The 13,810-nt window shown below is 39.6% G+C and overlaps 1 protein-coding gene across 2 annotated transcripts in view; it reads left to right on the plus strand.

Moving 5' to 3' along the window:
* PDCD6IP (programmed cell death 6 interacting protein) overlaps nt 1-13,810 on the plus strand; it is a 71,774-nt gene that overhangs the window by 18,148 nt on the left and 39,816 nt on the right. Inside the window, exons 4-7 of one of the 2 annotated variants that reach the window (XM_005222590.5) lie at nt 7,563-7,690; nt 9,948-10,101; nt 11,287-11,387; nt 13,655-13,786. In XM_005222590.5, the coding sequence (XP_005222647.1) occupies nt 7,563-7,690; nt 9,948-10,101; nt 11,287-11,387; nt 13,655-13,786 (515 nt within the window). The remainder of the gene's footprint in view (nt 1-7,562; nt 7,691-9,947; nt 10,102-11,286; nt 11,388-13,654; nt 13,787-13,810) is intronic. The other variant, XM_002696926.7, reaches the window with a different exon arrangement.

Here is a 13,810-nt window from a genome sequence, read left to right on the forward strand (position 1 = left end):
ATAACATTATATAACAGTATCATATAGTATAAGTTACCATATTAACACATATTAATATAATTATTGATAAGAGTTGAAACTCTGGGTGATGTGGGAATTTTGGAGGGTGAAGCCATTGGAGAGTAGATTGTGAAGAGTTGCAAGTGTGCTATCAATTTGTGTTCTTCCCTCATAGCTTATTCCACCTGGGCACTGTGAAAGGGCTTTATACATGTTATCTAACTAAACTCCCTCTTAGCACAGTGAGAAAAGGCACTATTCTTACTAAAACTGGTTTAGAAAGATGAGTGACTTTCTAAGATTTAATGAAACTGTATATGACTCAAAAAGCCTAAATCCAGAGACTAGAGAGAAACAGACCCATTAAACTGGTGAGAGATGAAGAGATTAGACCAAGTATCGTGTCTGTGGGTTGGGGAAAGGATGGTTTTGAAAGAGGGTTCAGAGGTGAAAACCAATGGATCTGCTGGCTAGAAGGAATTGATGATTGACTTTAAGATTTGTAACTTGGTTTGACCTGTGGATAATTATTCTTTTCAATAGACAGGTCAAGTTTGACTTTTCTGTGTTATATCTGGGTAGAAATTTCTCTTTGGCATTTAGATGTAATGTATTTAAAACTCAAAAGAGGTGGAGACGTAGATTTAGGAACAGTTTCCTTAAAAGATAATAAATTTATCTTCTCTGGTAGACTGTGGGTTGGGAAAAGTATGAAAGCCAAACTAGGGAGTATAACTTTTAGGGGAAATAAGAGGAAGAGTTTCCTGGGAATGAGGTTGAGAAAAGGCTTTCAGATCTCGGAAGAACCAGGGGAAAATAGAGATGGGATTGAATTCCAGAAGAGTTTCAGAGGTCGTGCAGAAGAGTTTCAGAGGTTGTACAGTCCAGTGGTTCCCAAACCTGGCTGCATGTTGCAGTTACCTGGGGAAAATGTTAGAAATACTGATTGTATTTACAGACAAAGATAACAGTATGCCAGATGTGAAAGGAGGACATTGCAGGGTGGGCCACTGGGTTTCATCTCTTTGAAAATGCCTGCATGTGACTTTGATGTTGAAACATTGTTGACAGAGTCCAGATGGAGGTCAAAGAAGGTTGTAAAATTCGCTAGCTCAGTCGATAAAGAATCCACCTGTAATGCTGGAGACCTGGGTTCAATCCCTGGGTTGGGAAAATCCCTTGGAGGAGGGCATGGCAACCCATTCCAGTATTCTTGCCTGGAGAATCCCCGTGGACAGAGGAGCCTGGTGGGCTACAGTCCATGGGGTCACAAAGAATCGGACACGACTGAGCAACTAAGCACAGCACAACACAGGAGGAGAAAGAAGATTCCCTAGGGCAGGCTGAAGTCAGGTTGTGTTGGGTTGAGAGAGGACTGGAAGTTAGGAAATGCGAACAACACATGTGGGTGCTGAACAGCTCAGTTCAGAAAACATGCAGTGACGATTTGGGGACAGAGGGGTCATTATGCTGAGAGAGAGGCAAGATCAAGAGAAGGACTTCCAGTACTGCTGTGACAAGCAGATTCTTTGGCTGGGAATAAGGAGCAGGTATCCATAGAACTAGGATACACTTAAGTGAGATAGGTAAAGTTGATGAACCGAGATCCTAGAGGAATTGGGATGGAAAAGAATTGAGCGCACATATAAAACAGGAGGTAGAGATCATCAAGGCATTTCTAGTATCAGTTATGGGGGATTAAATGTCCATCAGTAATGTTTAGGGTAAATGAAGCATGGGCTGCCCATTCCTTAGAATATTGTGTAATTTAAAGTATTAAGAATGATATATATTTGTTGACATGTAGACCTGTGTCCACTGAGTATCCAATAAAAGACATGTTACAGGTGAGAGCTGCTATATAACTCAGGGCCCCAGAGTTGGTCTCCTTGGGACACCTTTTGTATAAAACCCAAGGTGATTGCTACTTCCTGGTTGAGAAATTGTCAAAATAAAATGGCAGACTATGACCTGGGATGATAATGTTTATGGGAAATATAATAGGCTGGGATATATATTTTGTAAAAAAAAAAAAAAAAAGTTTACTTTTATCTGTTGCTTGGAGTATATTTCATTGTTCTTCAAGTCTGCTAATTCATATATTGGATGAGCTGTTGTCATATTTACACTGTCACTTTCTTGTACGGCTCTGTGTGTACATTTACAAGTTTTAATTGCTCTACCAACACATACATTCTGTGCTTTTATCATAGTCTCAAGATTTCCCAAACTCTCAGTCTCATTATTTGTCTCTCTCAACTCCCCTCTTCCTGAGTGGCTCTTCTGTTCCCTTGGCGTCTTTTCTTTCTTGAGTGTGAGCCGTTTGCTGTCTAAAGCTTCTCTATAATGATTATCCTTTAGTTTAGAATCATTGTTTTCTGAATATTGTGTGTTCCTCCTTCACTGGAATATATTCTTTTGTTTTTGTTTGATTTTTAGTTTTGACTGTGCTGGGTCCTGCTGTATATGGGCTTTTTATAGATTGGTGAGTGGGGGCTACTCTCTGGTTGCGTGCACGGGCTTCTCCTTGCCTTGGCTTCTCTCACTGTGGAGCACCACCTCTAAGGTGTGCAGGCTGTAGTAGCTGTGGCCCCTGGGCTTAGTTGCCCTGTGGCATGTGGGATCATCCCTTCTGATCACTAAAAACTTTTAGTGATCAAATTTTCATTTCCAGGGGCTTTTTCTTACTCGAGGAGTATTCTTTTTTAATAACATCCTGTACTTGTTTTATGGATGTACTGTCTTTGAATCTCTTTTAAGGATGCTCATGAGGATCTTGGAAATGTTGCTTTCTGTTACTGAAATTGTTTTTGTTTATTCTGGGTTCAGATTTTCAGTTCACCTTGATCTTAATTTTTGTGTGTGTTCTGCTCCTGGTTATTGTAGATTGTTAATACATTTATTTAAGAAAGTAGGTTAGAGTATTCTTGAGTATTCTTGCCTTGAGAACCCCATGAACAGTATGAGAAGGCAAAAAAATATGACACTGAAAGATGAACTCCTCAGGTCGGCAGGTGCCCAGTATGCTACTGGAGAGGAGTGGAGAAGTAACTCCAGAAAGAATAAAGAGACAGAGCCAAAGCGAAAACAATGCCCAGTTGTGGCTGTGACTGGTGATGGAAGTAAAGTCCAATGCTGTAAAGAACAATATTGCATAGGAACCTGGGATGTCAGGTCCAGGAATCAAGGCAAATTGGCAGTGTCAAATAGGAGATGGCAAGAGGTGATGTTTTAGGAATCAGTGAACTAAAATGGGCTGGAATGGGTGAATTTAATTCAGATGGCCATTATATCTACTACTGTGAGCAAGAATCCCTTAGAAGAAATGAAGTACCCCTCATAGTCAACAAGAGTCCAAAATGTAGTACTTGGGTGCAATCTCAAAAATGACTGAATGATCTCTGTTCATTTCCAAGACAAGCCATTCAGTATCACAGTAATCCAAGTCTGTGCCCCAACCACTAATGCCAAAGAAACTGAAGTTGAATGTTTCTGTGAAGACCTACAAGACCTTCTAGTATTAACACCCCCAAAAGATGTCCTTTTCATCATAGGGGACTGGAATGCAAAAATAGGAAGTCAAGAGATACCTGGAATAACAGGCAGGTTTGACCTGGGAGTGCAAAATGCAGCAGGGAAAGGCTAACAGTTTTGCCAAGAGAATGCCATTGGTCATAGCAAACACCCTCTTCCAACAATGCAAGAGACCACTCTACACGTGGACATCACCAGATGGTCAATACTGAAATCAGATTGATGATATTCTTTGCAGCCAAAGATGGAGAAGTTCTATATGGTCAGCAAAAACAAGACTGGGAGCTGACTGTGGCTCAGATCATGAACTCCTTATTGCCAAATTCAGACTTAAATTGAAGAAAGTAGGGAAAACCACTAGACCATTCAGATATGACCTAAGTCAAATCCCTTATGACTATACAGTAGAAGTGAGAAATAGATTCAAGGGATTAGATCTGATAGAGTGCCTGAAGAACTATGGATGGAGGTTTGTAACACTGTACAGGAGGCAGTGATCAAGACCATCCCCATGAAAAAGAAATGCAAAAAGACAAAATGGTAGTCTGAGGAGGCCTTACAAATAGCTGAGAAAAGAGACACAAAAGGCAAAGGAGAAAAGGAAAGGTATACCTATCTGAATGCAGAGTTCCAGAGAACAGCAAGGAGAGATAAGAAAGCCATCTTAAGTGAACAGTGCAGAGAAATAGAGGAAAGCAATAGAATGGGAAAGACTAGAGATCTCTTCAAGAAAATTAGAGATGCCAAGGGAACATTTCATGCAAAGATGGGCATAATAAGGACAGAAGTGGTATGGACCTAAGAGAAGCAGAAGACATTAAGAAGAGGTGGCAAGAATACACAGAAGAACTGTACAAAAAGATCTTCATGACCCAGATAATCACGATGATGTGATCACTCACCTAGAACCAGACATCCTGGAACGCGAAGTCAAGTGGGCCTTAGGAAGCATCACTACGAACAAAGCTAGTGGAGGTGATGGAATTCCAGCTGAGCTATTTAGAATCCTAAAAGTTGATGCTGTGAAAGTGCTGCACTCAATATGCCAGCAAATTTGGAAAGCTCAGCAGTGACCACAGGACTGGAAAAGGTCAGTTTTCATTCCAGTTCCAAAGAAAGGCATTGCCAAGGAATGTTCAAACTACCGCACAATTGCACTCATTTCACACACTTAGTAGAGTAATGCTCAGAATTCTCCAAGCCAGGATTCAACAGAATGTTGAACCTTGAGCTTGTAGATGTTCAAGCTGGATTTAGAAAAGGCAGAGGAACTAGAGATCAAATTGCCAACATCTGTTAAATCATCAAAAAAGAGAGAGTTCCAGAAAAACATCTAGTTCTGCTTTATTGACTATGCCAAAGCCTTTGAATGTGTGAATCACAACAAACTGTGGAATATTCTTAAAGAAATGGGAATACCAGACCACCTTACCTGCCTCCTGAGAAATCTGTATGCAGGTCAAGACGCTTGCTCCTTGGAAGAAAAACTATGACCAACCTAGACAGCATATTAGAAAGCAGAGACATTACCTTGCTGACAAAGGTCTGTCTACTCAAAGCTATGGTTTTTCCAGTAGTCATGTATGGATGTGAAATTTGAACCATAAAGAAAGCTGAGTGTCGAAGAATTGATGCTTTTGAACTGTGGTGTTGGAGAAGACTCCTGAGAGTCCCTTGGACTGCAAGGTGATCCAACCAGCCCATCCTAAGGGAAATCAATCCTGAATATTCATTGGAAGGACTGATGCTGAAGCTGAAACTCCAGTGCTTTGGCCACCTGATGCAAAGAACTGACTCATTGGCAAAGACCCTGATGCTGGGAAAGATTGAAGGCTGGAGGAGAAGGGGACGACAGAGGATGAGATGGTTGGATGGCATCACTGACTCAATGGACATGACTTTGAGCAAGCTCCGGGAGTTGGTGATGGACAGGAAAGTCTGGTGTGCTGCAGTCCATGGGGTCCTAAAGAGTCGGCCATGACTGAATGACCGAACTGAAATGAGGCTAGAATAGCTGGTGTGTATGTCTGCTTTATGCTGCAGAGGCTAGAATTAGGTTGGGGGCAAGCTAAAAGCTGGCTGTAATTACAGGGGAGACTACTAAAGTGCTCATAACAAGTGTTTTACTTTATGACACTTCTGTATGGCATAAACACACAGCTATAATGTTATTCTGATTTTTCTGGGTGGTTTGTTCAATGGTTTTGTCAGAAGCCTTATGATTATTTTGCTTGGTTTTCAATATCTGGCACATTATGTGACATCTTGAATGTGACTATGATTGAATTTGTTCTTCTGTGTGTGTGTGTATGTGTTTAAAAAAACCCATAACATAAAATATACTATCTTAACCAATTAAAAAAAAATTTTTTCCCCCCTCATTGCGTGGCTTGTGGGCTCTTAGTTCCCTAGCTAAGGGCTGAACCTGGGTTCCAGCAGTGAAAGCACCAAGTGCTAAGCACTGGACTGCCAGGGAGGTCCCTGTCTTAACCAGTGTTAAGTGTATAGTTCAGAGGCGTTGGGTGTACTCACATTGTGAAACATCTCTGAAACGTTCTGATCTTGCCAGTCTGAAACTCTGTGCTCTTTAAATAACAGCTTCCCTTTTCACCCGCGCCCCAGTACTTGGTGACCACCATTCTACCTTCTGTTTATAGAAGTTTGACTGCTTTAGACACCTCACGTGGGTGGGATCATAGAGCGTTTGTCTTTTTGTGACTAGCATGTTCTGCTTAGTGTAATGTCATTAAGGTTCGTCCATCTTATGGTATGTGATCGGATTTCCCTACTTTTTAAGCCGAATGATACTCCGTTGTAGGTTTATACTATGTTTTGCTTCTGTTCATGAACCAGTGAATTGCTTCCTCCTTTTGGCTACTGTGAATGATTCTGATATGAACATGGATGTACAGATATCCTGGAGACTAAACCCTGCTTTCATTTCTTCTGGTTTTATACTCAGAAGTGGAATTGTTGGATTATGCAGTAATTTTATTTCTAACTTTTCGAGGGATCTTCGTATTGTTTTCCACATGGCTGCAACATTTTACATCTCCACCACCAGTACACAACGGTTCTAGTCTCTCCACATGCCTGTCGACAACTGTCCCATTCAGTTTTGTTTCTCTTTACTCAGTTTTGGTTGTGCTGGGTCTTTGTTGCTGCGAGGGGGCTTTCAGTATTTGGGGCACGCGGGGGCTACCCTCCCCTGGGTGAGTGGGCTTCTCATTGCGGGGCCTCTCTTGGGGAGCACAGGCTCCAGGGGCGTGGGTTTCTCATCGCAGGGCCTCTCTTGTGGAGCACAGGCTCCAGGGGTGTGGGCTTCAGGAGCTGCAGCCCGCAGGCTCAGTGGTTGTGACTCATGGGCTTAGTTGCTCTGCGCATGGCATGTGGAATCTTCACGGACCACGGATTGAACCTGTGTGTTCTCTGCATTGGCAGGCGGATTCTTCCACTGTACTGCTAGGGAAGTCCTCTATTTTGTTTGATAGTAGCTATCCCAATTGATGTGAGACGTGTAGATTCTTAGTCAGAATTGTATTTTAACCAGATAGTCTTCTAGTCCTCTGAGAGATATGTTATTAATATAAGGAAGTGAGACACAGAAGGCCAGGTGGGAGGTACTTCAAATTGGCATAGGTTTGTAGCAAGTGAGAAACTGGTTTGAATGTCATGGGAAGGTGTCATTTTGAGAGAGCTGATGGGAAAATGGGAAGAATTTATTTGAATTGAATTTGAAATAATGTGAGAATGACTTTTCATTTTGAATCTAATAGTGTGGATGTAAAGGGAAGGAAAGATGAATTTATTGATCCTTGAGTTTTAGGTGATGAGAATATTGTTGTGGAAATAGATGCCTGCTAGGGCAGCTAGAAATATGGGAGCAGATTATGGGTGAGAAAACAGGTCTGGAAACTTGTTTTTGTGAGAGCTAGTGGGATAGAGGTCATAGTATTTCTCTTTGAAACATTCATTTTCTTTAGAAAAAAATATAATCTGATGAATTTTTCCTTCTCAATCTTTTACAGCTCTTGCAAGCTTAGGATATGAAAAGAGCTGTGTGTTGTTCAATTGTGCAGCCTTAGCTAGCCAGATTGCAGCAGAACAGAACCTGGATAATGATGAAGGATTGAAAATCGCTGCTAAACATTATCAGGTACGCAGAACAGTAGTTACTACCTAACTGTCAACACTGAGTTGGATTGAATTGAAAATCATTTGCGTTTAGGGTTTGTAAATGTTTCTTTACATACAGATGCTTCCTTGAAAAATAATGTACTTTTTAATGAATTGATACATTTTTTTGAAGTCCTTAGATAAAAGAACGGATTTGTAAACCCAGCTCTGTTTTCCTCACCATTGTACACCCGGCACCTAGCACAGTGCTTGGCACATAATAAAGGCTGAGTAAATGTTGGGAGAAAAAATGATGAATTGTTTGAGATAAAATCTTTGGCGAGTCCCTTTTAAATGCATGACCTCATTTAAAATATTTGTACATTATTTTTGCATAATTTTTCTTAGCGAGATATAGTTAAAATTTCACCAGTGTCACAAAAGTTAAGACATCTTGGCAAGAAAATTTTACCTCTAAGACTTGTGAAGAGGTCATAGTTAAATGTGGTCAGATACGTAATGTTATTAACTAAATGTAGGTTTTACATACAGTCAGTTACTAATATGGCATCTTATTTGGCGAGAGTGTATTGTTGACTCAGCTTTTTTTTGCTTCAATTTAAGGAAAAATAAGTGATTATTGTGAAGTGGTAATCTATAATTATGTTTTCATGTTTTCTGTTGCTTTATCATTTACAGAGTACGTTCATGTTCTCTTGCACACTTGGTGATGCACGCTGCATAATGTCATTCTTGTTTTCCAGATGAGGGGACTAGAGGGCAGAAGTGTTAATGCAGTGGTCCCCTGGGGTTTCAGGGGTTCTAAATTTTAGGGAATCCCAAATGGTCCTTGTACTGTCTCTCATGGTTCTGAAGTTAGCTTGTTTCAGAGGTGGAGTTCGGTCTTTTCCATTGTTCAAGTTTAGGGGAGTTGAAGAATGCTGTTCTAAGAAAGTGAGAGGAAAATGTACTTTAACCACACAACATGCTCCCAGTTTTGGATGGGCACAGATGACAATCCTGATCCAAATACCTTTCCTTTGGGAGGCTATAAGTGGCAAGTTTTTTAAAATAAGAAAATGAATTAAAATCTTATTTAGTTGTCTATGCATTGTAAACTCCACTTGTTGGCATGTGAGATCTTAGAGGGCATCCTGAATTACTGAGGATACATTGCACTTTTACTCACAGCAAGGTCCCTAGTGTGAGGGAAAGAGATTCTAAGTTTCTTTCCAAGCCATTTGCTGCCAAGACACTCTGTGCCCTTGGGTAAGTGCTTTAATCTCTGTAGCTCTCCGTTCCTTATTTGTGAATGGGAGACCAGATCCTGTGCGTTAGTAGTGTGTGATTCTGTTAGTGTGCTCAGCGTGTCAGCTGATCGCTCCTTGCAGACATTGATCTAGTTTTATGGTGCTTTCTGACTGCAGCAAATGTGATGTTCACTTCGGTGCAGCTTAACCTTGAGTTAGCTCTGTGTAGCTTAACTGCATAACCCACAGCTCCTTTTAATCCCAGATCGATGTCTTTCTTTCTCCCAGGGTCAGTTGTTTCATAAACGCAGTTATTTTAGTGTTAGCCTCAGTGCAGTGCTGAGTTACGTCTGACTCTTCTGTGACCTCATGGCCTGCAACCCACCAGGCTCCTCTCTCTGTGGGATCCCCAGGCGAGATATACTGGAGTGCAGCCATTTCCTTCTCCAGGGGATCTTCTGACCCAGGGATGGAACCCATGTCTCTTGTGCCTCCTGCATTGGCAGGTGGATTCTTTACCACTGTGCCACCTGGGAAGCTAAGCAAAATGTAATTGAGAAGAAAAATCTGATGGGAAACGTTTTACCAGGGAGCTCTGAAAGCCAAATGAAAGATCCTTAGCCAGGGATCATCCTGCTGTTCCCCAGAGGACTAGGTATCAGTACTCTTTAATTATCTGAGAGATGAATTTGGAACCAAAGCAAGAACATTTTAGGGCTAAAAACATTTTAATAATATCCCTGCCTCTGTTCACATGTTGGATTTTGAGGAAGTATTTGCAAAAGTTGAATCACTTGGTCGCATCAGTTTACTTTGTTGCTGTTGAATGTCTAATGCATGTTAAATCTTATTCTGTAGTGTTTTTAGAAAAATATTCTTATTGTTGGTAGGTGAGATGTCTTAGGTCTGTTTTTCATAATATAAGAATTTAAGTACAGTAACTGTTGAACTGAGTTAACATTTGAAGTGGTTTTGTGTGTAATAGTAGAAAATTGTCTTGCTGAGTTCTTACAGATTTTAATGAAATTCTCCTTTTCCTTCCTCTAGTTTGCTAGTGGTGCCTTTTTACACATTAAAGAGACCGTTTTATCTGCCTTGAATAGAGAGCCCACTGTGGACATATCTCCAGACACTGTTGGGACCCTCAGCCTTATCATGCTGGCCCAGGCCCAAGAAGTGTTTTTTTTAAAAGCCAAAAGAGGTAATTCCACTTTGTTCTCCATTCTGTTGCATGGGAAAAGAAGTGACAGGCTTTTAAAATAAGGTGATTATAATATGTTCAATGTAGAACTTTCATCTTTGCATCTTTGACCCGTGGTTCATTGAAAAATTTCAACTTTCCTTTTCTGACCTGAAGGTGGTATAAACACACAATTCAGAATGTAGGCTGTTTTTGAAGTCTTTTATAAAATGTGTAGTTACCATCTTAAAACACTGAACCCTGGAGGAATAGTTATGTAGGTTTGTAACATCTAAAATTCACTCATTCATCAGATATTGTAATTACTGGGTACAGCTGTATGCCGGTCCCTGTGATCGGCTCTAGATGGAGTCAGCAGACAGAGAAGATTTCTCTTTTTAGGAAGCTTGCAGTTTATCATGGGGGAGATGATAAACAAGAAAGTAAGTAGCCAAGGTAATTTTAGAGAGAGATAATTGCTATAAACAAAATAAGATGTGATGATGACTGGTGGTGGCTGTGGGATAAGGATGTAGGGGGAGTCATGCTGTTTTTAGATTTTTCAGTCAAGAAGAATTTCCTTGAGGAGGTCTTGTTTAAACTAGACTTCAACTAACAAGGAGGAGCCATCCCAGCAGAGTCCCTGGCCCTGTGAATGAGGGAATAAGGACACTTGTTCTAAGGCATGTAAGTTAGTGTGAGAGATAAGAACAAGGACTGAACGTACAAGTATAGAGGAACAGAGCATGAGAGCAGTCCAGCAAGTGGAAGCTAAACGAACTGGAAAAGGTTTTCTTTTAAAATAACAGCTTATACTGAGATAGAATTCATATACAATAACGTTTACCCTTTTAACATATACAATTCATTGGTTTTTAGTGTATTCAGAGTTTTGCAGCCATCCCTAACTGTCTTACTTTAGAACATCCCACCCCCAAAAGAAATGAAAGAAATGCCACAGGTACTGTCAGTCACTCTCCACTCCTTGTGTACCTTGGCTTCTGACAGCTACTCATTTATTCCAACTCTCTGGATCTGTCTATGGAATAATTAACTTGTACACAGGAGAATTAGTTTCATCACCAAGGATTTTGTAAGACAAATGTATAAACTTGTGATCTCAATGTCTTCACTGAGTTACCATGACATATCAGATTATTTTATATTTATTTTCATTGAAATGATCAGTTTAATATTTTATTCCAGATAAAATGAAAGATGCCATCATAGCTAAATTGGCTAATCAGGCTGCAGATTATTTTGGTGATGCTTTTAAACAATGTCAATACAAAGATACTCTCCCCAAGGTAAGTTATTGTTTTTTGTAAATACTTGGTTGTTTTGCATGTGGAACTATTCGGACATTTTTGTGTCTTAAGCAAGTTGAAAATTACAATTTCTAAAGAAATTTGAAATTTAAGGGGAGGCATTTGAAGAATATGTTTGTAGAAATAGTTTTTAATTTAAGATGCATGACACTTTCTCTTTCATATTTAGCGAATGCCTTTGCTTCTGTTCTTTGCTAAATTTATTTTTTGAAGCTAAAACTCTTTCTGGAAAATTGTGAATACCTGTCTCCAGTAATTTTATCAGATCAGGGCATTGTTTTGAATCATTGGTCCTTTGGTACAGCATGATACTTGAGCATGTTGATTATTCACGCTTTTAATTATTGTCCTGTTTTCTTAAAGATGAATCTTAAAGCACACAAACAGACATAAAGACAAAAGGAAAAGGAAACTTAACAAATCACCCCGTACTTTGATTAGAATTGAGTTTTGCCAGCAGGGACAGAGAATTGGGCTGCTGTTGTACAGCTCAGGAAAACCGTCGTCTAAAACCTCGTGTCACAGGAAGTATTAATTGTTTTAATGTTAACCTTTCTGAAGCAGCATTTGAAGAGACTAGTCAGTGATGAGCATTTGTAAATGATAAAGCAGACAGACTGAGAGGTAAATTCAGTATGCTTAAAAACAGAAGCTTACAGATTGAAATGTCGTAAGAGTCAACTGCTTTCTTTCAGAAATGTTCAAGGAATTCATTTTGTCTGTATGCTAGCAAATGGTATTTGTTACGTGCTTTTTTTAGGGAAAATGATTTATAAGTCGTTCAGGAATCTTTATAAATTATGAAATTGCAGACAATTTTGTGGCAAAATAAAAAAGCATGAAAGTATCTCAACACATGAGTGTTGAGAATGAGCAGAATATGAGCATCAAGGAATTTGAAGTATGCTGGAGATTTAAAATTCACCAAGAGATCAGTAGAAGAATTTGCCTAGGACTCTTGAGTAGTAATAGTGTTGCTGTTAAGAGACTTGGGATTTCCTGTCACCTTTTCTTCATCTGAAAGACCTCGTGATCAGCTGCACAGTGTACTGTTAAATCCTGTGAGGCCGTTAGTTCAGTCCTGTCCTGGCGAGAAGACAGTGTCACCTACAAAGACTTGGAAACTACCTCTGCACCACTCCTGGTATTCCTTGAAAAATCTGTTTAAGTACCCAGTTGCTCCAGACTTAACCTTGAGAACTGGCATAAGTGCAGTTTGAGATTTTAGATGTCTTTTATTTTTGCCTTTTGACTAATAAAGCTCATCAGGTATTTTCATATTCTAGTTATAAAACTGGAATATCTGCAAGTAGTGACCCAGGAAGCTAGGAAATTATTCACTGGGAGACAGGAAAGCAAACAAGGTAGTAATTCAGTTTTCATTTCTCTTATTATTTTTTTTGTCTAGACAGTGATTGTCTAGTATATTTCTTGGATATTAAATGGCATGTACTTCCTAAAAACATTGAGCTTATAGGGTAGGATTTGATATTTTGGAAGACCCTCTACTGCTTTTTTGGTTCATGTTTTTGGATCTTCTAAAATCAGTTTTGGTTGGAACGTTTTTCAAAACAAATTAGGGCAAAGTAAGACTTTATCATTTTAGTTATTATTAGCTCAGTGCATTTGTCTGTCTGCTATGTGTTTTTGAGTGTATGGTATTGAAATGTTAGTCTTTATGTGATGCTGAGTACTTTTTATATGGCTAAAAATCATTGTTATTAAAAGTCTCTTAGATTGTGAATTTAAGTGGGAACTTACTTCACTGTCTTTTGTCTTTTAAACATGATGAAACAGTCAGCTATAGAGCAGTTTCATTAGTATATGTGAGTAATGGTGTCTTAGTTAACTGAGAGCTGGGTAAGGGCTCACAAGAAAGCTGCTAAAGCCCTGTGCTTGATGTTCCTCTGTGAATGTCCATTCTACTTCTCTTTCTAATGCATGCTTTCCTTATTTCTTTGTAAACAAAATGTTGACTTCATGGCTTAAAGAGAATTGTAAAAACCTAAATTGGCTACATTTAACAGTTAAAAAACCCAGTTGTTAATTCTAATTGGAAGAAAAAAACCCTGAATTCATTGAATCCAGTCCACGTAAAATCATGTGGTCTTCTCTGTTTACACCTAATGACTAACCTATCTCTAAACTATTAATGGGGTGATTCTAATTTCTGTCTCCTTTTCCTTTTTCTTCCTGCATCCCATGTTGTCTGTGGTGGTTTGTGTGGTTGGACTCTCCCTGGTCAGTATTTTTATTTCCAGGAGGTGTTCCCTGTCCTGGCTGCAAAGCCCTGTATCATGCAGGCCTATGCTGAGTACCACCAGTCTATCCTGGCAAAACAGCAGAAGAAATTTGGAGAAGAGATTGCACGGCTACAGGTGAGTTTCTTAGAAATAAATATT

This window comes from Bos taurus, chromosome 22 (assembly GCF_002263795.3).
Source record: "Bos taurus isolate L1 Dominette 01449 registration number 42190680 breed Hereford chromosome 22, ARS-UCD2.0, whole genome shotgun sequence".
In the NCBI taxonomy this organism is placed as follows: Eukaryota; Metazoa; Chordata; class Mammalia; order Artiodactyla; family Bovidae; genus Bos; species Bos taurus.